Source organism: Rattus norvegicus, chromosome 2 (genome assembly GCF_036323735.1).
Source record: "Rattus norvegicus strain BN/NHsdMcwi chromosome 2, GRCr8, whole genome shotgun sequence".
Classification (NCBI taxonomy): Eukaryota; Metazoa; Chordata; class Mammalia; order Rodentia; family Muridae; genus Rattus; species Rattus norvegicus.
The window spans coordinates 108,798,831-108,822,537 of record NC_086020.1 but is presented as its reverse complement, the minus strand read 5'-3'; the positions used below and the strand labels follow the sequence as shown (position 1 = coordinate 108,822,537).

The window sequence follows — 23,707 nt, the reverse complement described above, 5'->3', positions numbered from 1 at the left end:
AAGCTCTGACTGGAGCAGTCATTGACTTTTGTAGAAGACATGTCACCTTGTTCTTTTGTTTGTTTGTCCCCAGTACAATATCTTTATTACTTATTTTTATTTCATGCAATGCATTCAAATCATTCTTGCTTCCCATTCCTCCCAGGTTCACCATCCCACCCCTGTATCACCTTCCCAAAACCCACCAAGTCCAATATGTATTGCACATATAGTCATTGATATAAGATCAAACTTCGCAGGGGCCAGCCTCTTAAACACAACTCAGTCCTTCTCCATTCTACTCCCACCAGGAAATCATCAGTGACGTAAAACTACAGTTCTGCATATTTATCACTTGTATCCTTTTTAATAGTTTTGTCTTTGTGCTGTTCCTGGAGGTGGGGGGTTGTCACAGGAGCTTTCAATGCCTCCCATTCTTGGTTATGGATCAGGATCATCAACATGGCTTCTGCTGTAATTCAGATCATATCCATTAACATGGTTTCTGGTTTCATCTGCAGCACAGATCATAGATATTAACATGGTTCCCTTTGACATCAACCTGTCTCTTGGTGGTAGAACAGACCATGAAAGTCTTTCAAGGAAACTTAACCCCCCCCAAAAAAAAACATTCTTCACCTCAGATACCTTCTCAGAGCCATGGTGATTGTACAGTTGGGAAGGATGTCTGGAGTCAAATGAAATGTTCTTTCATCTACTATAGCTATGACCCCCATATCTTCATTACTACATCCATAGTTCCCCTTTGCATTGCCACAGGTTCCATTGCATTTCACCATCTTTCCCATCACTCTATTGCACATTCATTTATTAAAGTGATGTTGGAATCTACAGTGTGTCACAGAATATATTATTTTGCCCAAAATGTTTTATATGCAAATATTTATTGTAATGAGTCATCTGATTCAAGGTTTCTGAAGCAGCATAAATAACAGAATATCACTAAGACTCATCTCAGATAGCCCGTTTTTGCCCAGAATCAGTGTGACCAATTATGCAGTTGGGTATCATTCCAAGGGCAGAACTGCCATAAGCTCCAGGCCACTGCGTATGTTCTAGCACTTAGCATTATCTGACCCTAAGCATGGCAGTCATCACACTGGCCCCAAGCTCTGCTCCAACAAGTAGCCTGTGAGCTGCAACATTGTGAGAAGGCAGTGGTGATCCAACCAGCCCTGTGGCTCTACTCAGCAACAACATGCTCCTTTATCTGCTGCCCCAGCTGAACTTCTATACCATACACACTACTGTGACACTGCTTCTGCTATTCTCTGTCATATGTACTGCCTCTTCCACTCTTCCTTATTGAAGTCCATGAAATATGAGATCACTTTGAAAAGTATCTTATCATAAGACCCAGGGGTTCAGTTGTTTCAGAGCTACATTGTGCTCTTCAGGTCCACGTTCATCCTCCACTGCCTTGTTTCTTTGTGAACCCTCCATGGGTCTCTGGAGCCTAGGAGTCCCTGTGGGAGCTGGTGGCAGCTGCCTTCTTGAATCTCTCCACCTTGTATTTTTATGTTTCCTTTTCTTTTCTATGTTAAGATTGTACATATGCTGGGTTGAACATCTGCTCTGATATTATTTGTAATTATCTTATGGAGCAATCTATTCTTAAAGGTTCTGTCTTTCATGCCACTCAGAAAATGTAGAACAAACTACTATAATATCAACAATGCCAAAACATCAAATGCAGATAAATTTAAAATTAAGTCAATTAAACTTCACTAATTTATCTTTAATGGTTATAAAATAGAAAATAACTATATGTAAGTGTTCAGCTATGAAAATCACCTCTCTCTCTCTGTGTGTGTGTGTGTGTGTGTGTGTGTGTGTGTGTGTGTAAAATACGAATACTGAAAATTTAAGGAAGCAGAGAAAGGGAATACAGAAAATGTTACATAAGTTAAAGGAAAATGAAGAGGAGTCAATGTTAATAGACAATGAAGAGGAGTCAAGAGGATAATGTTATGGAGGGGGATGGAAAAGTGCAAGATATTTGGAAAAAAATCCATGGTAGAGAAAGCATGTATCAAAAATATTTTATAGTAATAATAAAGTTTGGAAAATAAATAATTAATGCATGCAAAATATAAACAAAAATCAGGGATATTGAAAATAATGAGATTAAATAAGAACTAATAGCAAAAAATTAAGTTAGAATAATATAATACTGAAAAGTAAATAAATAAGTAAAAGTATGAAGGTAAATATATTTTTATCATGAAAATTTAAAAACTGCTGCTAAAATTATAGTAAAAATGACATAGTAGACATATAAGGAAAAGAAGGTACAGGAAAGTAAGGTGAGGGTACAGAAATAGTGGTGCAAACTTTAGGTTTCTTCTAATGTGAAGACTATAGTAGGGGTGAGCAGGAAGTCAGTGTACCTTGTAAGCTCTTGTCTTCTTGGGGCTCATGCTTGTTTGAAATCTGTCTGGTGTACACCTAACCTGTATTCCATTCAATTGGTTCTCTTTTATTGGGTAACAGGAACAGCCCCCTGTTGACATGCTTAGTTTGGACTTCTTTGAACAAGAAAGACTACTTCTTCCTCTGAGAGTCCATAGACTATGCCTCTGGATGTGTCTGATGACCTGGCTAGGGGATGTCTTCCAAATATACTGGGAGTCTGGGATCTAAATACAGCACTGAGGTCTCCAGAGATGGAGGAGTTTCCTTTGCTCTTTCAAAATTTCCCAAATGTTAATCATTCATCTGTAGGGATTTACTTTAGATTTCCTGGCTTTACAGCACTGGATAACCAATAGGTAGCTCAGAGGTTGACCCGCTGGCTCAGCTCTGTTTCACTGCAGTCACACTGACCTATTATGTTGCACTGATGTGGCTGGTTGGGTGCTTTTCTGCTGTAACTGCACTTCCTGCAGATTGTACTTTTAGTTTGTTAGTATTTAGCCATCTGCTTTCTACCGCTGCTTCCTGGGCCTGTTTCTCACCATCAAGCTATGACAGGATAAATTCAGTCTGCTCACACTCTTAGATGATGAGGTACCTCAGCAGTAACTAATAGGATTGATTTCATGGTAGCAATTAACTACTACCCTCTACGCTGATCTATTCCTTGAAAAATAATAGTACCACCCACATTTCAGATGCAGTGCTACTAGAGACAGACAGCCTACATTGTCTCTTCAGCTACTATTAAATTGTAGAAAGAAACAAGAGTGGTAGAGTGGGGAGGAAGAGGAAAGGAAAAGCAGAAATAAAAGAAAGAAATAGAAGAGAACTAATTACGACTGAACTGAGCTCGAGAGGGAAACTTAGATTTCCAAAGTATTGTAAAAGAGTCAGGGTTGAGAGTCCATCCTCTGGGATAGGAGATGGCAGGCAACAACTGGGTAAGGGTGTGGTCAATACCACATGGGCATAGGAATTGTGGGGATCAGAATTTTGGTGGCAATATGGTATCTCCAGCTGAATCTTCAATGATCGAACAATAGTTTGTTCCGAGGTAGAAGTCAGAGACCGATGCTTGCAAGCATGGTACAATATAGAAGATTGGATATTTTGGAACCTTGGACCAGAGGTCACCAGGCTCACAGGGCCTTGGCAGTACAGCCCATGGGATCAGTCAGCATGACTGCAATATCCTTGCAAGGTGACTCAAGTGCCATTTTAGCTTGCCAGCAGCCACCATAAAATTCATCTCCAACTTTGTTATGCCCAATACAGTTTCTGGTGCATTTTTCTTAACTATTTTGTTTTGGCTCATATTACTAAAAGTAGTCAGGAAAAGACTACTACAAAGAAACAAATGTCTCTTGGAAAATTTATTTATTTATTTATTTATTTATTTATTTATTTATTTATTTATTTCGTGTATGTGGGTACATTGTCACTGTCTTCAGACAAAAGAGGGCATCAGATCCCCAAGGTGGTTGTGAGCCACCATGTGGTTGCTGGGAATTAAACGCAGGATCTCTGGAAGAGCAGTCAGTGCTCTTAACTGCTGAGGCATCTCTCCTGAGAGACACAGCCAGAGCATGTCAGATACAGAAGCAAATGCTAGCAGCAAACCATTAAACTGAGAACAGGACCCCCGTTGGAGGAATTAGAGAAAGGTTTGAAGGAGCTGAAGGGGCTTGCAACCCCATAAGAACAACAATGCCTACCAACCAGAGCTCCCAGTGACTAAACCACTACCCATGGGCTGACCCATGACTCCAGCTGCATATGTTGCAGAAGATCCCCTTGTTGGACACCAATGGCAGTAGAAGCCCTTAGTCTTGCCAAGGTTGGACCCCCAGTGTAGAGGAATGTTCGGGAAGGGGAGAGAAAGGGGGTAGATGGGGAGGAGAATACCCTTATAGAAGAAGGGAAGGGGATAAGATAGGGGGCTTTTGTCAGGGAAACCAGGAAAGGGAATAACATTTGAAATGTAAATTAAAAAATCCAATAAGAAAAAGGAAAAAAAACTTAAAAAAAGAAAAAAAAAGAAACAAATGGTCCTAAGAAACTCAGGAGAGACACAGCTCAGGAGAGTGTGTTGATCAAATGATGGTAACTGGTGGTATTTGGACCAATCCCAACCATCCTTGGTCATTTAATTTGGACCAATCATAAGTACTTGCCTGGGCCAATTACATCATTACCACTTAATGCCAATCACGGTTACTAGGGCTTGTATTTTGAACCAATCACCATCTCTCATTTTAATATCAGTCATACTTGTCCTTCCTTGCACTATGGCAAGTGCTATGCCTCTAGTCAAGGTAGAAATTATTCTTTGAATCTTCTGATTGAAAATCAGCTATAGATGGTCTCTGACAGTCTCAGCTGAGACTACAGTTTTGGACAGCCATGAAAATCAGTTTCCATCTTTTGCAGAGGTGTTTGGAGTCATTCTTGAAGCTTTTGACATTACTGGTGTTGGCATAATGCTAATTAAGGCTGGCAGTGAACCTATAGAACTTTTGCTTAAAGCACTTGAGGCTGCAAGAGAGAAACTGTTCAATAGTTGCTAATTAAGGAGTTAAATAGTTCAATCCACAGTATGTTTGCTTGTTTATATGAAAAATGAATGGCCGAGGCCTGAAAATTTATTTTTAAAATTTTTATTATGAACACTAATAGTGATTTCAAATTTCAAAATTTATTTAGCAGCAGTGTGTGTTTGTGTGTGTGTGTGTGTGTGTGTGTGTGTGTGTGTGTGTGTGTGTGTGTGTTTCTCTAGTGGCTGGAGATAAGAGTCACCTTTATTTGTCCTAATGCTATACTGCCGTTAGCTTCAGAATCATACACAAAAAATTAGGAAGAGATTCCTGCTTCTACCTTCAAATGGTCCTGTTAGGACATGGTACAGCTTAACTGTGCATTTTAAACATGTAATCGCATTGATATCTATTGATTTTCTGGTCCTTGACTCATGTTTTGAGTGACACTGACCTATCAATTATCTGGGAAGCATGAGTGTATGTTAACGTTATTTAAATTATGTTTTTCAGAAAAATAAGTTCAACTGTGTGCGAAGAGCTCAGTGCCCAGGAGCCAATGTCAGCTCTGTGCAGATACAAGGTGATGCTGAGTATTTTGTCAACCATCTTGGAGTTCCAACTGTGCAGTTTGCTTATGAGGACATCAAAGCATTAGAGGTAATTGTTCCTAAACATGGAAAGTGCTCACCACAGTGTAGCAGATGTTCAGATTTCATTTTAACATAACTTTGTATTCATCTTTCATACCAAATAGGTCACTGTTGGGAGGGGCTTCATTGTGAAGTCATCTAGTTTAAAGGCTTTGCAAACCTATTTGAAAAGCCAGCCCTTTAAAGAATGTTTAATTCAATTTAGAAAGATTTGCACTGTTATATTTTCACAAAGAGCTTCCCATGAAGAAACATCAGCTGTTGGATTAGCATCAAAATAAAATTATAGTCGTCAGTGTTAAAAAAAACAAAACAAAAAACAAAAAACCACACAACACATGCAGAATTCTCCTTATCTTGCCCAAGGGATAATGTAGTTCCTGTGCTCTGTGTTATGTGAGTCTTGTGGATTAGACTCTTCAACATTTATCAGTAGCTTGTCTGTTTGAAAACTTTTTCCTCAAAGAATGACATGAAAGCATAGTTCACCCTAATTAACCTTGGTCCTCTATATTATGGACCTGTGTTCTTCAATATTTTTCAGATACGTCACAGTAAACTGCTTCCAGGTAAATCTAAACCTGCTTGAACACATAGTTCATGTGCCTGTGAGAGGTTTCAGAGTACTCTGCTTCAGAAAATTATTGCATTCACACCATAATGACTAAAAGTAGAGAGAAGTATACTTTGGTCCCTCAGCATGGATATGTCCAGGAAGGAGTATTTACATTATGTTTGCAGAGTCTTACCTCCAGCTATACAAAACTCTGAATTCTATTAGATTATGGCAGTGTTTGGTTCATATGTATCCACAGCCAGATCTTTCTGCTCCACATCCTTGCTTCCCTTTAGATAAGGATCATTATCTTAAACTTATGGAGCACACAAAGTCCAGGTCTATCATACTGTGGGGAGATTAATTCTTTTGTAATGTAGGAATGATACTTCAGATGTACTTGTTTTAAGGTGATATTTTTTTACCCACTATCTCTATAAACACATTTAAAAACTATTTTTATTACCAATGTTATTTGTAAGAATACTGGGATGGGGGGGTTACGTGTCATAGCAGGCATGTAGATTTCAGACAAGATATTTTGAGAAGAGCTTTCCTTCTTTCACAGTGTAGCCTGGCACTCGAGCACAGGTCATCAAGCTATGTGGGAAGTGTGTCATCTGTTAGCCATCATTCTGGCCTTCATTTACTATATTTTAAAAAATGTATGCACATGGAGATGTGTTGATGCTATATTGCACAAACTCAATATATGCATGTTTATAAATCAATAAATTAAAAATAACAAAATTTCCTGTTCAGTACCGTTTATTTTCTCTCATCACACCTTAACTCTTGTCATGCTATCAAGTTGAATGCTCTTGCTATGTGCATGTTATTAATTTGGTTAAGTTTTGAGCCATGAATTACAGCGTTTTAGCAGAGCTGTGGGATTTGAGGAAATTCCTAACACAGACCCTTACTAAACAAATTATCTAGGCTCTTGGACTTATTTTTAGATGAATTACTTTTATTTGCTATGGAGTGCAAATTATAGAATGTGGTGTAGATTAAATGAGATCATGCAGGGGCAGCACTTAGCTAATGCTGGGCTCATGCTAAGATTCTATTGTCCACAAACCATTGTTATTATCAGAATTTCTTGAATGGATGTAGGGTCCACAGATTAGTGGGGTATTTTCAAATATCTTTGAAGCCCACATCAGTGTGTGCAACAAGAGCTCTTCATTATTGGTGTTTGAGGACTTTCAGGTTGAGGAGAATGTGGGGAAGCAGATGTAAGGAAGCCAATTTGGAAGTGGGTGTAATGAAGCCCCTAGGGCATGCTCTCATCACCTGGGAACTTCTAAAATCTACGTCACTTATAGAACTGCCTTACTCTGAGGGAGCCAAACAGTTTTTCAAACTATATTTAGAACACCTAGCTCTCACCTTCGAAATAATATTTATTATATTTGTTTCTACAAAAGTAATTAGTAAAAAGTCCCCCATGATTTAATGACAAATGACCTTGTTCATGTTGATGTAGTGGGGAGAACTTTTAAAAATGGATTTGTCCCTTACAAAATAACCTCGCTTATGATGAGATAATATTGTGTTGAACTCTCCAAAGAACAGATATTAACCTTTACTTTCTGAGTTAACCTATCATAAATATTTGTACACAGTTATTAAGGGGGTTATAAATATTGAAAAGTTTCATGAAGGATATTAAAATATTTTACTATACCAATTAGTAAAATAGTCAAGGAAATTAGAGCCTTGTCACAAATTTTCTTGGCTTTCAAACTATAATTTTCACATGTAGTCATTAGAGAAATATCCCTGAGGGTTGGAATGCAAAAGCCCTGTTTCTTAAGATCTGTCATTTCTCAAGTTCAGTGTGCCTATGTTCCTCCTACACCTGTATCTAAAGGAACAGAGAAAAGCAAAGTGACACAAAATCATACCTTCCATGTTATCATTTGAATTTGCAATTTCCCCCACAGGCTCATGTTTTCCACAGCTTGTCACAGTCACCTTGTGGCACAAATACTAGGGCTGCATAGTCCTTAGGAGATTTGGTTTGATAGAGACAGTGGGAACAGTTTAGTACTTTAACTGTTTCTACCCTGTCTTGGCTTCTCCTGCTGCCATGTAAGGACTCTCTGCCATATGTTGCCACCACCGGAGACTGATTGGTACCTTGCCTGATTTTATAGATTGCAGTAATACCTCAAAATCTGTGAGCATAAGTATAATCTTCCTTCATTTATGTTCTTTCTGGTCAATATTAGAGTGATGCATGGGGAATAAATGTTTCAATTTACATTGCTTTTTTGTATAGTTTATCTAAACTAAATATAAATTACTGACAAAAATTTCACCGAAATTCACAATAAGGATGAAATGGAGTTTAAAGTGAAGTACCTATAACCAGGTCACAACTATAAATAGCCAAAAGGGAAACCAACCTTATATCTGGCTGATTCTAAGCCCAGGTTTTCTACTAGCAAGCCGAAGAAGCACAGGGATTTGGTTCATCAATATGTTTTGTTTGTTCTGCCCTTTATTAAAAAACAACAAATTTCTGGAAGCACCTGGATTCTCCTTTCCTAGGGAAACAATTGTCTCAGAATTGATCACCATTTTTCTATAATATTTATGACAGTCTCCTAGGCGGTTGTCAAATATATACTAATGAATATTTTCTTCAATACCTGATCATTCCAAACTTGGGTAGTATATGATTAGCATGGACGGTCACATATTGTTAAGAACTGGTGTCATTTCTGGTATCAGATTATCGCCTATCAGAACTGAAATATTATTACACTACATTATAACTAAAGTATTTTTGAGTAAAAGCCAAAATAAATAATTTTCTAATTGTTTTCAATTTAAAAACTCTATGTTGTAAGTAAGCTGAATATGGCTACGTTAGTGTTTTGAAGATATTATTCCAAATATCATGCAAATTCTAGGATTTATGTCAGCATATTAATCCATGTAGTACACAGGTTATTAATCTATTATCCCAGGCACCTCTTAGAATATGCTTCAAGACCTCAATGTCCACTGGAATTGTTTAAGTGCACTATGTACATTGATTCCCTAATGGATAAACTTAAAATAAAGATAAGTTGTTAAACAAACGCAGATAAAGATCAATAACGGACAATAAAATAGAATAATAGCAACAATGCATTCCATTACAAATCTGTCATTGCCATCAGGAACTGTTTGTAAACAAAGAAGGATCACACGAACGTATGTACTGCAGTAACAGGGCAGGCAATCTTACAGCCAGTGACTAAAACATATGGAAATTGTGGGGCAGGGTGGAGCACAATAGTTATGATTTCATCATGCTACAAGAGCATCATACAACTTAAAATTTAACGTTTATTTCTCAAAATTCCCACTTAGTATTTTTGAGCCAAAGTTAACTGTAGTTAAGTAAATGCTGAAAAGCAAGACCATGGATACATGAGACCGTTTTACATTTAACTCCATCAATGAAACCGTGTGAACATTTGAACTTTAGAAATGTAAGCTCTGGCAAAGGGATAATTGGTTACATATGTAGGCCATTATTAGTTTTCTTTTCGATGAAATCCAAGAGTTTAAAGAGTGTATGTCCAACTCTTCACATTATCCATATTCAACACTAAAACTCTTCTCCATAGTTTCTGGGGATTCAAATATATCACCTGGAATTGCTTAAAGAGCCTTTCATTTTTGCCTTTCCTTTGCTCATTGTTAACTTTCCTGTAACTAAGGGTCATGAATGCACAGGATCTACCGATTTGCCAAATGGCAGTATGATTTCTTCTTGTAATATATTGCCCTATTAATTGAAGCATCTCTGGTTTTCAGCTTCATTTAAATAAGGTTTTAAATTTGTAAACACTCCTGCACCTGTTAGGAAGTATTCTGCACAGTTTAAATAGAAAATAGAGACAGCCATAAGGCAATGAAAGGACAGATGCTCTCTGACTAAGGGTGTAGTATTTATGACAAATGGTGGTCCAAGTCACATTGCTTCTGTCGCTTCCCACCTGTTTGACATAAGTTTGGTTCTAGATCAGTATATTTATTCTCTGAAAAACATGTCAGAGTACCTACCTTTCTGATTATATCAGATGATCATTTATGCTCACCAAGTTTTATAGCACAAATTGAAGATCTGCTTCCTCCTGCCATTTAACCTTATAGTTCTTGAACTCCTACTTGAAATGTGTCATTAGAAGACCAGTCTACAACTATAATTCAGGACTTAACCTTTAGATAATAATGAGATAAAAGAATATTATAGCTTAAACAGTGAGAGTCATATAATTGTTTCAACATCATTTAGTAAGATACAGATAGAAATCCAAGTGTCAAGGCAGTGTGAGATACATTAATTTTCTTTAAAAGCTAAATGATTTTATTACCAATCTGACTCTTAAATCAATATACAAAAAAGTATACATATGTTCCCGTATGAACTTTAACAGTGAGTAAAATTCATGGGGCAAAAATGATAATTGATTTCTCCATATAGCCCAAAAAACAGTAGCAAAATCCATACATATTTAAAGGAGAATATTAATAGCATATTTTTGCTTGATTTTGATCACAGGAACTGTTTTTCTTCATTTTTAATTTTTTATTAATTATTTTATTTATTTACATTTCAACTGTTATGCCCCTTCCTGGTCTCTCCTCTTCAAATTCCCCCACTCTCTTCCCCCTCCACCAATCTCCCACTGCTGTGGTAAAAATTTAAAAATGATCTAAACATTTTGCCCAGGTCTAGTGCTGACACCCATAGGACCACATAGCACTGTTGGGTACTTTTATCTCAGCAGCTGTACCCATGATACCTTGTCATGCTAGTCCCTACAGTTAGTTCTGGCACCAGGGACCATATGGAACTAACCATAATTGGTCTCCGGTTAGTTTCCCTCCCAACGGCTCTCTATTACCTGTGAACTCTCTGGATCCAGCTACCTGGTAAAATCCAGACTCTACAAACTGCAACCCAACAATCAGATTTGTTAAATTCTCGATCCACAACAGAACCACACAATAAACTCATAACCAACTGATAAGGATATAAACCGCTCACCTAGATAAGATAAATTTACCTACAGAAACCTGTCCCTTAAAAAATGTACATAACTACCCATGGCCATTTAAGACCACCTGGATCGGGGTAGTCCTTCTCCGTATCCATGTTAATTCTCTTCCTTCCCTCTTCTCTCCCACCTTACAAAAGCTTTGTCCCTGCCTTATATTTTACTGTTCAATCATGGCCTTGACCAAATTTATGCCAGGTCTCACCTGCAAAAGGCATCAACATATACCCCACACCACCCCACTCCTCTGCTTTGCTTCTAAAAGGGTGTTTATCCCCCCCCACCCACTTCTACCTTACCCCTTTAGCATCTCCCTTCCCTGGGAGATCAAGCCACCACAGGATGAGACAGGACTCAGCCCATGCATACTCTGGTCATTGGGTTAGTTCCAGGGAGATCTGAGGGGGTCATTTAGTTGATAAAATTGTTCTTTCTACAGTAACTGAAAATCCCAGATGCCTGAGACGAGATAGGTTCCCAAGACCCGATGCATATTTGATGACATTAACAAATACTCAACAGCAGGGGAAATAGAACCTGAAAAGAACACCTCTAGTAAATAGACATGACTCTTAGTGGAATCAGAATTGTCCCTGTCTAAGGGAAATGCAGGGACAAAAATAGGGCAGATATTGAAGGAAACGCCATCCAGAGACTACCCTACCATGTGATTCATTCCATCCACATACCCCAAACCCTGACACTGCTACTGATGCCAAAATGTGCTTGCAGACAAGAGTCTGGTATGGCTATCCTCTGAAAGGCATTGGCAGCACCTGACTAAGATAGTGAACCAGGACTGAACACAGGGACCCCCATGGAAGAGTTAAGGGACGAGCTCAAGGAATAGTTTTTATATAAATTAGAAATCGTTCTTTTACTATATTTTTTGTTTTGAACCCAGCCATATCATTGCTAAGTTAGCCAATGATTGCCATTCAAAAGTCAGTTCAAAATTCCAGATCATTTAAAAAATTACATTTCTTTCTGCATGTATTCTACTGATATTTTGCAACATTTGATAGAAACAATTCTATCCTAACTAGTAAAGGTTTTGTGGAGTTTCAATGTAGGACATAAAAATATGTCCTGATTTGAAACAGGAAGAATGCTGTCTTTAATATTTAAGCAATTATCCATAATCAGCAAAGTGGTGGTGGCACACATCTTTAATCCCAATATTTTAGAGTCGAAAGCAGTCTGATCTGTGTGATTTTGAGGCCATCCTATTTACAGAATGAGTTCCAGGTCCATCAAGATGAAACAGAGAAAACCCGTTTCACTCTTCAACACACACACATTATCCATAACCATAAGCTACTTTGTGAAAACTACTTATACTACCATGTGAAAGTGGATGCTATCATTGTCTTCGCATTAGAATCGTTTCACTAAGAGTTTCCAACTGTCTCTACTAACCATCTACAGACACTAGGATCCTTCTTCACTATAACTTTTGCTTTTGTAAATAATAAGCTACTAATACCATATTTTAGTTAACATTAATTAAACATGTATTCATTATAATGTCTTACATAATTATTATTAAAAATTAAATAAAATAAGAATTACTGGAAACAACTGAACTCTTTTGAAGTTAGTCAAGTACTGGCGAACTAGTTAATTTTTAGGTTCACTGCTTGCTGGCAAGCATTGGGATCTGGGTGTGATGGTTCATAGGCCAAGAAAAATCTGGGTGAGGTGGTACCCATTTATCATCATGGCGCTGGGAAGACAAGAGACAGCAGTACACTGGGAGTTTACTAGCCAGCCAGCTTTACATTATCCAGTGAATCTCCAAGTATCCTTGAGACATTTCTGTCTCAAAATAAAGTAAATTACACATGAGGGATGACACACAATGAGATCCCGTGACTTCCACGTGAGTGTGCATTACATGTGCACATGCATTAATTCATGCAGTTCTATACACATGTCTATATAAGCACACATCCCATGTGCACATGCATTAACACATGCAGCCCTGTACAATACCTGTACAAACACACAAAAATATAAGTAGAGATGTTTAAAGACAAAACCATGATGTTGAGAAGAATGACTTTGTCATACATTTTCAAAAATGTTATCAATATAATTGAATAGGAAATGTTTTTATTACCAAGTCTTGCCTTTATTCCTGTGTAGTATGTTGTCTTAGTACAGATATATAAAATTTTTGAACTAATACTTGTTCTCATTAAAATATATTTTCTTTTCAAAAATTTATTTATTTTTATGCACATTGGTGATTTTGTCTGCATGTTTGTTTGAGGGTGTCAGATCTTGGAGTTATAGACAGTTGTGAGTTTGCCATATGGGTGCTGGGATTTGAAGCTGGATACTCTGTACCCAGAGTAATCAGTGCTCTTCACCACTGAGTCATCAATCCAGCCCCAAAATATACTTTTCTTGAGTCTCATCTTTATATTCAAAAATATTAGCTCACTAGATGTAAATTTCTGTGTGTAATCTGAGTTAATGGCAATGAACTTCGTGGAACTTCTGAATAAAGAGCAAAAATGAGAAAAAGAAAAAGTGCCATCTTGAAACCACTCAGATGGTAGGGAGACCTGAAAGCCTCTGGTCTGGTAGAACCCTAGTGTGGGAAAACTGACTTGACTAAGCTCACCTACTTTGAATTGTATAATGCACAATAAGTGTTCAGCTTCACCTCATTCAAGAATATGAGCTGTGCTTCAGTATAAACATATGCGCATCTTTTCTGGTCATCCCTGGGCATTATCATCTTGCTCATCTGACAAGCAATATGAAGTAGAAAATAAAACACTGTCATATACTGATGCTTTGTGAAGCATTCTGCCTTGTAGAGACATTTCTTTGGAAGAGAAGGTTAAACCCCAATCAACAAATCAACAGTTACAGAGCAGACTAGGCAAGCTTTGATTGCACAATATATGAAATGGCTGTCACACAGGGAGTGCTATTAAAGTTGCTGTGCTCTTCCAAGAGCCTGAGGAGTAAACACAAGAAATTGAAATATGAGACAGATATTGGGAGAAAAAACAAAAAATCGAGAAACTCTTAAGACTCAAATGGATAATTCAAAACCATGCTTCAAATTGCTTAATATTTCCAGATGGCTGCAAGGACATTTTTGCCATATGCTTTTTTTTGGGAATTGAAAATATGAACATTTATTCTGGATGGCTGTCATATCCAGATCAAAATATATATCATAGACAATGCAATTTAACTCCATTGTTATGTGGGGTAATTGATCAATATAGTGATCAGCTCTGTTATGAAGGATTAAGGGTACATAATGAAATTTTATAACAATATAAAGTGGGTTTAGTGGTAGTCTACATAATGGTTTGTCAATATTTAACTTTTGAATACATGGCAAGTTTATTATGATTTTTCTAGATATATTATTGAAATGTATGTATTTTCTAGTCAGCAATTTTATGCACTTTTTATAACATTGGTAGTATTGCAGTAGTTCGAATTATATAAAACCTAAACATAGAGGAACGGTTTCTTGCCTACATGCAACAGTAACATAGATTGGAACTGAGAAATAGATCCACTCAGATAAATTAAGAACAATAGAAGTTGTCTTAAAGCAGGGTTAACTGACAGTTTTGATTACTTAAAGCATAATGGCGAGTGATCATAGATGAGGGACACTTACTGTTGGTCGGTGGTAATTATTGGCTTGATGGAATACAGTGTCACCTCGCAGATGATTCTCAGGGTATAGCCATGGGATGCTCTTTTGATTTTGTTAAATGAGGTTCTAAACAATCAACTAATCTGTCTGGGGTTTCTGAGTGGCCTGCATGGAGCAGCAATAAGCGTTCAGTGCTTTCTGTACCTGGATTGTAGATATGACGTGACCAACTACTTGATATTCCTTTCACCATGATATCCTATTATGACATTACTGTGAACTATGAGCCAAACTAGACAATTCTTTTTGTGGTGACTCCCCTGTAGGCATTACAGCAGGCAGGAAAAAAATGACAAGGGTGAAACTCCACAACTGGCACTAGACCAGGACTTGTAGATGTGATTGTAATTCCTGTGACCGTAAGGATGGTCCTGGACATAAAATAAAATAGATGCCACTTAGGCTGTTTTAAAGCACAGGTGACATCACTCATAAGGATGGCTTTTATGGCCTAAAAGTAATGTTCAAGCTCTTAAGGGAAAAGGAAAGATGTTGTATGAAATTAGTAAATTCTGCAAGATAGGGCAGAGCCTGTCTTTTCAGATACTAAAGGACCACTAGGGTGTAAAACCCAAAATTCCTGGCATTCCAGACAGAGTACCTGATCACCTTATTCCACTGAAGATGTCAGCTGTATGCTTAACTTACCTGATTTCTCCAGTGCTAGTCTGCATACACGGCATTTTTGCCCTCTACTGTTTACTCCAGGAGATCATTTTCTCAGATATTTTATCATAACAATAGGAAAAGAAGCCAAGATATTTTGCATGTGAGAAGCTGTCTGAGTTTTGATATTCCTGTGTTCACTCTGGTTCAATGGTATGCTTGCCTGATATCCATGCGACATAAGAAATTTATTCATAATGTATATTTGGCTTAAACTTGCAAAATATGAGTATAGAAAATTTACTTGAGAGGTCTCTACTGATGTCATTATAAGAGATGACATGCCACCAGCAGAAAAGGAACATGGAAAGAAGCAGATCTAAAACTGTAGAGAAATTAGTCATAATTAAATGCACTGTAAGTTGTTGTCTTTAACATGTGTCCCTAAAAGCCCCAATTTAAAAAAATCACATCAAATTACTGGCTGATAAGTATATAGTCATATCATTATAAATATAATACTTATATGTCTATTTTCTGTAATCTGACCCAGCTTTCTAATTAATTAACCAATAAAGAAAAGGCTCATCCTATTGGGTAAGAGGAGATCCTATGAAGAATTCAGTAATAAAGTCAAAGTAATATTGAGGAAAATTATATTTCTTAATCACTAATTGTAACATTTTTATCAGATATCATTGTCTTCTAAATCCTTTACACATGTGGTCAAATTTATTTTCTGAACTTAAGTTAATCTCTGAAGAAACTGGTCGGATCCCTACTTTCTTTAAAGTTGAGACAACCTAGCACAGAGGATTTAAGTAACTTAATCAAGGTCACCTATTATTTCCAAGGCAAAACCAAGCTCTAACTTAGTATCCAGTCACAACTGTTGTCATAAAAATATAAAAACTAAAAAAAAGTATCACTGCCATTTATCCCACACTAGGTCTATACTGCAGGGTCCCAAGATATCTGCTAGATATCTTGCCAGAAGCACACATTCCAATTCTGCCCTACACTCCATTACACTTAAATCTACACATGAAAGAACACACAACAAAATAACCTTAGATTCAATTGATAAGATATAATTGCCCACCTAAACATACAGAGCCCAGTACTATCCATCCCTTAAGAACATTACTAACAATCTGTAAATACACAGAGCGGAATCTTAACATCACCTGCCGCAGTATCTCTCCCTTTCCCTCCTGTCTCTTCCTCCTTCCATTTCAGTCTCCTCCTCTCTCCCGCCCATCCTTCCTCTCATCCAATGACAGCCCTCCTTCTATCCTGTACCTGCCGCTCACCTGTATTTTACAAATTCAATGGGGAGAAGGTTCTGGTGAAATCACTGGAGTCCTGAGCATGTGACTAGGCAGCAGTCCTTGGGGCAGTGGAATTAGCATCAAAATACAGATAACTGGAGAGCAAACCACAACACAAACTATCTGGCTTATATCAATCATATACATTTACCCTTTTTCTTTCTTTCTCTCTTTCCTGTCTTCTTTATTTCTCTCTCTCTCTCTCTCTCTCTCTCTCTCTCTCTCTCTCTCTCTCTCTCTCTCTCTTTCTTTCTTTCTTTCTTTCTCTGTATGTTTTTGAGACAGGGTTTCTCTTTGTAGCTCTCACTACCTTGGAACTTACTACACAGACCAGGACTAAAACTCAGAGATATGCCTGCCTTTACACTCTAAGTTTCAGGCTAAAAGGTATGTGTCACCATTACACAGCCACTTGAATTATTTCTTAAAGATTTTTCAATAAACTCTAAGGTAGTAGTAATGCTCTCCATCTCACACTTTCTCCATACACCATCATGATACTATGATGCTTGTTTCATATTTCCCTAGTTATACTTAGAGAAAAGTTCAAAATGAGTCACACTGACTATTTCTAAAGGTAAAGAACACTATAAATGGGTATTATGAAGTCGCAATCTTTACTATGGTATGGATGAATATTAGCATTTTCTTGAATTCTATGTCCTATTGTGGAATAAAGTCTATTATTTAATTCTAAGCTTCCCAAGTGTGCATTTCAGATAACTGATATAAATACAAAAGGAAGACTTTAAATCTTTATTGATGATAAATAATATTATTCTCTATGTATAGAACTAAAGACTATCAAAACTGCTAAACACTTTCAGCAAAGGAACAGGATGCAAAATCAGCAAATGAGAATCAGTAGCTTTTTCACTTGAAGCAATACATGAAGAGAGTGGAACAGCTTCAGAATTACCTATGAGTAAACATATCCAATAAATTGATAAACTTCTGTAATAAAATGTGTAAGACGGCAAAGAAGAGAATTGAAAATGAAATGAGCTCTCCTTACGAAAGAAAGAAATGCTGCTGAAATTGGAAAAATAGAGCCCTTAAACCCTGTTGGTGAGTGTAGATATTGTTGTAGATACAATAAAACATTAGGGAAGTTTTTAAAATGAGTAAAATCCAATGTAGAACCCGACATGGCTCCTCCATATCACTTCTGATTATGGAAATGAAGGACTCAATGCAACACATCCCTAGAGAACTCTACATTCATAATCTACACTTGTCCCTATCATTGAGTGATAGAATCATCCCAGAATTCCATCAGCAAATGAAAATGTGATTGTGGATGGCTAAATAAGTAATAGATATACTAGCAAATATATGCACAATAAAGAGTATAATTACATTGCTATAACATAGATAGAACTGGAGATCATCATATTAAATGAAGTAATTTGGACATAGAAGGACAAATATCACACTTCTGTTCATTTGTAGGTCTTAGAATTCCTTACACATTTAAAACCCATTATAGTTGTGCAACAGGAAAGTAGGTGAGAACAAAGTAATGGACCCAAAAACAAGACCTGATAAAGGGGGTGGGATGAATCAATATGCTCAAACCCAAGAAAAGAGAGTGGACAGAGAACATGCTAAAGTCTATCAATGGCAAGTCCAGTTCCTAATTTTGAAAATAAAGATACCATGATGGCTCTGCTGGATAGCCAGACTATGCATGCACATCAGTCTCATAGCATTAGATGGTATGGTCATACCTTGCATGTTTCCTAATTTCAGTTTGAAGGTAATTTCTTTGGAGGTGGAAATAGACGGGCTCATCTTGCGGAATTCCTACGTTTAATGGCACATTTCCATGAAGTAAATATTTTTAGAACTAAAAACATTTGGAAAACCAATTTAGATACATTTTAAACACACAATTAAAATCTTAAAAGCCATTTGCTTGCCATATGTTCCAGTCAGACATTACAGCAGGGAGTCTGTTTCTGGAGCTCAGCAGCTGTGATGACCATGACCACGACTTGACTTGTTCAACTTGTTCATGTTCCTGCTTGCCACAGCTTTACAGTCTTAGTGTAGTTGTTTGATTTTGCTTTAAGCTCTGTTTCCCGCTCTTCGTTTCTTTTCTTTTCCTTTTCTTTTTTCTTTTCTTTTCTTTCTTTCTTTCCTTCTTTCTTTCTTTCTTTCTTTCTTTCTTTCTTTCTTTCTTTCTTTCTTTTGTCAAATTTTCTCAGTGTAGTCTCAGCCATCCTGAAACTTACTGTATAGACCAGGCTGGCCTAAACCAGACTTTGTCTATATCTTTCACTGTAGATCTTCCCTATCTATTTCACAGAAACCTACAATGTTGCACATTTTTTTCCTGATAAGCAAATGTTTTTGTAAAGACTACAAAGAATGTCACATTTATGAAATCTCGTAAGTGTTCAAATACATCAGATGAAAGTCAAAGCTACTTGCTTCATAAAAATCCCTGTAGCCTCCCCCTGGAAGATCGTGCCTTTATGTAAGTCTCGTGAGAGAGGCAGTTGTCTTTGGTCTTCTTTCATGGTGCACCTGTCTCTGTGATTTTAAATGAATAGAGAGAATCCCACTAAAGGAGAACAAAGTATTTGTAAGCATTTTGATTTCTGCAGTCCCTTCTCAGTAGTTTTAGCCTCAAAATCATTCTGACCCAGTTTTCCCTATCCCAGAAGAGTGCTTTAAGTATATCAATTGAGGGTTTATGTAGTATCTGGAAGGTGTAAAAAGAAAAACAGAAAACCTATACCTACATGTTGAAGTTTTTTCTCATCTTTAAATTTCTATATAGTTGCTATATTTGTATCTATTTGTGAATCTTATCTGAGGATAATAAATTTCACAGCTCTCCCTATTTTGAGACAATTCTAATTTCTGGAAGATATACTCAAGTAAGTCATACTTAGAACCTGCATTTGAAAATTCAACAGTGTATCGAAAGTATGTTTTAATGCTCTCAGTATAGATATTGTTTGTATATACATATATATATGTATGCATATATATATGTATTATTTCTTCTCAACATTCCAAAAATATGCAATACAAAACTATATACATCTATATTGTGTTATGTATTTTTAGTGAGCTAGACATCATTTAAAATATGACTAAAGATATATATAGTCAAGGAACAAATTTACAATCATTGCATATAATGCATTTGAACATGCAATGATTTCACTATGCATACGAATTCTCACTAGCAAAGCCTCATGGGTACAGTCTTAGTGTTTCTATTGCTGTGAGAAAGCTACAAAAAGTAACTTGAGTGGGGGAAGGGTTTACTTCTTTGTGTAGTTCATAGTCCATTACTGAAGAAAGCCACAGAAGGAACTCAAGCAGTATGCTTTGTTCAAGCACCCAAAACTGCTGCCCAACATTGGTACTACCCATAGTGTTCTCAACCTTCCCATTATGAATCAAAAAAGGCACCACTGGCCAACCTGGTACAATGCAGTCTACCTTCCCAAATAACTCTAGCTTGTGTAAAGTTATTTTAAAAGTAACCAGGATGATATTTTCCAGATATCATCCTGAGTGAGGTAACCCAATCACAGAAGAACACACATGATATGCACTCACTGATAAGTGGCTATTAGCCCAAATGCTTGAATTACCCTAGATGCCTAGAACAAATGAAACTCAAGACGGATGATCAAAATGTGAATGCTTCACTCCTTCTTTAAAAGGGGAACAAGAATACCCTTGGCAGGGAATAGGGAGGCAAAGATTAAAACAGAGGCAGAAGGAACACCCATTCAGGACCTGTCCCACATGTGGCCCATACATATACAGCCACCCAATTAGACAAGATGGATGAAGCAAAGAAGTGCAGGCCAACAGGAACCGGATGTAGATCTCTCCTGAGAGACACAGCCAGAATACAGCTAATACATAGGCGAATGCCAGCAGCAAACCATTGAACTGAGAACGGGACCCCCGTTGATGGAATCAGAGAAAGGACTGAAAGAGCTTGAAGGGGTTCAAGACCCCATACGAACAACAATGCCAACCAACCAGAGCTTCCAGGGACTAAGCCACTACAAATTTGTAATTCCAGATCTGGAGTCCAATGACAGGCAAATCCGGAGAGCTAATTGGCTGGCCAGCCTACCCAGAATCCATATCAGATAGTATGGAAACTTTGAAAAATGGCATTTATTCCAATTTTGGGGCCAGCCAAGTTTAATAACAATAGACTGTAGAGGTAACAACTGAATGGCTGAAAGCAGGACACATAATCTTCCCCCAGAGGAGATTATCTAATAACACATGATCAACCATGAAAACATTCATACAGGTAACATTATACCCAATGAGCAGATATAGTTATGTATTTAGATATATGCATTCACTTATATCAATTCAAAAAAGACTAAGCAAAGATAAGAGAATTTGATGGGGGGAAGAGGAAAAACAGGAGCAAGGAAATACTGGAATCATTTACAATCTCAAAAACAAAAGAAAAAGTTAAAGCCCATTCTCTAGAGCCAACATGTCTTAAAAGCTGAGATAATCAGTCCTGGTGCAGAAGTGGAAGTGTGCTTAAACTTACCCCCTCAAATGCAGCTGTAATCTTGGCAACTGAATATTTGGTCCTATGAAATCCAGAGACGTGAGGTGGTTGGTGAGGTTTGACTTTTTTTAAGGGAAATTTATATTTTTGAAGATAAATTTATAAATTATAAATTTATATATTTAAAGTGTACATATTCATTTTACATGGTGTAATTTTACATATGGACAGTTTTTTAAATTCATCTGGACACTGTATATTTTCCCATTATCCTCTCTTTTCATATTCTCTTCTCCCATTAGTCCCTGGCATTCCTAGACAACTTTACTTCTATTGTCATGTCATATGTACCTACATGGTTTTAAGCATCTCCATCAAACCTTGAAACAGCAAGTGAGAGAAAACACATGGCATATGTCCATCTGAAAATGGCTGAATTTTGCTTAACCCGATTATCTTCTATTGAATCCCCTTTCCATTAAATTATTGTTTCATTCATCTCTTTAACCACCTGGATGCTAGCTCTGTCTACCTGTCTTTAAAGATTTAGTCTAGTGGCTTTAAAGGATTTAAGCTGTTTACTCCAGCCAATCATAATGTCAAGGATGTATTTCAAAGTTTTTCCAAAATATTAACTTTAGAATCAAAAGGACACTTTCAAATGAAGACTCCTCAGATAATGAGACTCTGTATTTGGGAAGTCTGTTTTAAAGGAAAAATTCAATTCATGAACCTTGAAGCAAAGTAATGATCAACTGAGGAGTGCCTATACAAGCAAAGTTTAAGAGTCAGCCAGCTGCTCTCAACTATGTTAGAGGGATCTTGACTACAATTAGGTGTGTGAACAGTGTAAAAAATATTTTGAGGCAAGGAAAATCTTTGGACGTTTTTGATATTTGATTTTTTTGTATTTGAATCTAAAGGAAATTTTTGAGGAAATAAACAAAGTTAAAGATATGTGCCAGACATGTAGCTCAGTCTCAGGATGGGTTCTTCAACAACTGGACCGGGGCTGGGCCTAAAGCTCGGCCTGACTGTTGAATCTGCTTCCCAGAAGGGCTGTCTTAACTACTCTGAGTGGGAGAATGAGTACTGAATCCTGCAGAGACTTGAAAGGATGGGTGGGGGAATACAAAGGGGAGGGGTCTCCACCTTCTCAGTAGAGAAAGGAAGGGAGAAGGGAGATGGGCAGAGGGACTCAGTGAGGACAGGGCTGGGAGAAGGTCAGTGTTTGGGATGTAAAAAACAAAACAAAACAAAACAAAAACAAATTAATTAATTAAAAATAAAGACATTACGAAAGAAATTTTAAGAATGTTAGGGAAGAACTCAACTTCTATATTTCAGACTTTTTATAACCATTGCCACAATACTTTGTTACATATTGTGAAAAAATAGAAACATAGCATTCTATGAGCAAAAATATAACACAAAATAAACAGTCCTATTTTTTGATCATTGCATTTCTGAAATCCAAGAAAGAATCTAATTTTTATCTCTATTTTCACCAGAGTTAATATGTGCTTACATACTCTGTTCTTTAATGCCTGCTTCCTCCTTTTCTTTCTTTGTTTCTTTGTTTCTTTCTTTTTTCTTCCTTCCTTTCTTCTTTCCTTCTTTCCTTCTTTCCTTCTTTCCTTCTTTCCTTCTTTCCTTCCTTCTTTCCTTCCTTCCTTCCTTCCTTCCTTCCTTCCAACCACCCCTTGTTTTTCATTCAATTTTGGTCATGTGCTTGTATTACTTATATTTATTTTAAGTGACAGCAAAGCAGCAAAGAGAACTTTTATTTTTTTAGAATATAACGATCATTCATTATGTGTCATAATTAAAGTAAGTATTGTCATGTCAGACATCAGGTTTGCGTATACTGTTGTGCTATTTCAGGATGTAAGTTAAAGCCACACTTACTGTCCACTTGCACTAAAAAAAATGCTGATCTATTTTCTAAACATGCTTTTCTGTATATTAGCATATCCAGTTGAAATTTTTGTAAGGTTATTCTATGTTAAATCTGTATCCTAAAATGACTGCGTCAGTATTGAATAATATATTTCAGTATTCTTTCAAGTATAAAAATATGTGATCTGTCATAGATTTGATTTGAAAACTGGCCATAACAAAGTATTAATCTATAATTAGCTAACCAATGACATTCAGAAAGTGTCTATAGTTAAGGCATGCACCCCTCAACATGCTCAGATTTTGAAAGGAAGCCACAAAGCTTTGAAACATTTGGGGTGTTGAAGCTGGAAAATACAAAATGTGTGACAGGCAGCTTGACAGCTGTCAGAGACTGCCTTATGAGCATCCCACTCTTCTGTTCCAAACTA

The 23,707-nt window shown here is 37.0% G+C and overlaps 1 protein-coding gene across 5 annotated transcripts in view; it reads left to right on the top strand.

The window, feature by feature from the left end:
* Positions 1-23,707, top strand: part of Naaladl2 (N-acetylated alpha-linked acidic dipeptidase-like 2) — a 1,352,651-nt gene that overhangs the window by 1,098,113 nt on the left and 230,831 nt on the right. For all 5 annotated transcript variants that reach the window (XM_039103971.2, XM_039103968.2, XM_008760899.4 and 2 more), the window contains one exon: positions 5,466-5,612. In XM_039103971.2, coding sequence (XP_038959899.1) covers positions 5,466-5,612 — 147 coding nt within the window. The remainder of the gene's footprint in view (positions 1-5,465; positions 5,613-23,707) is intronic.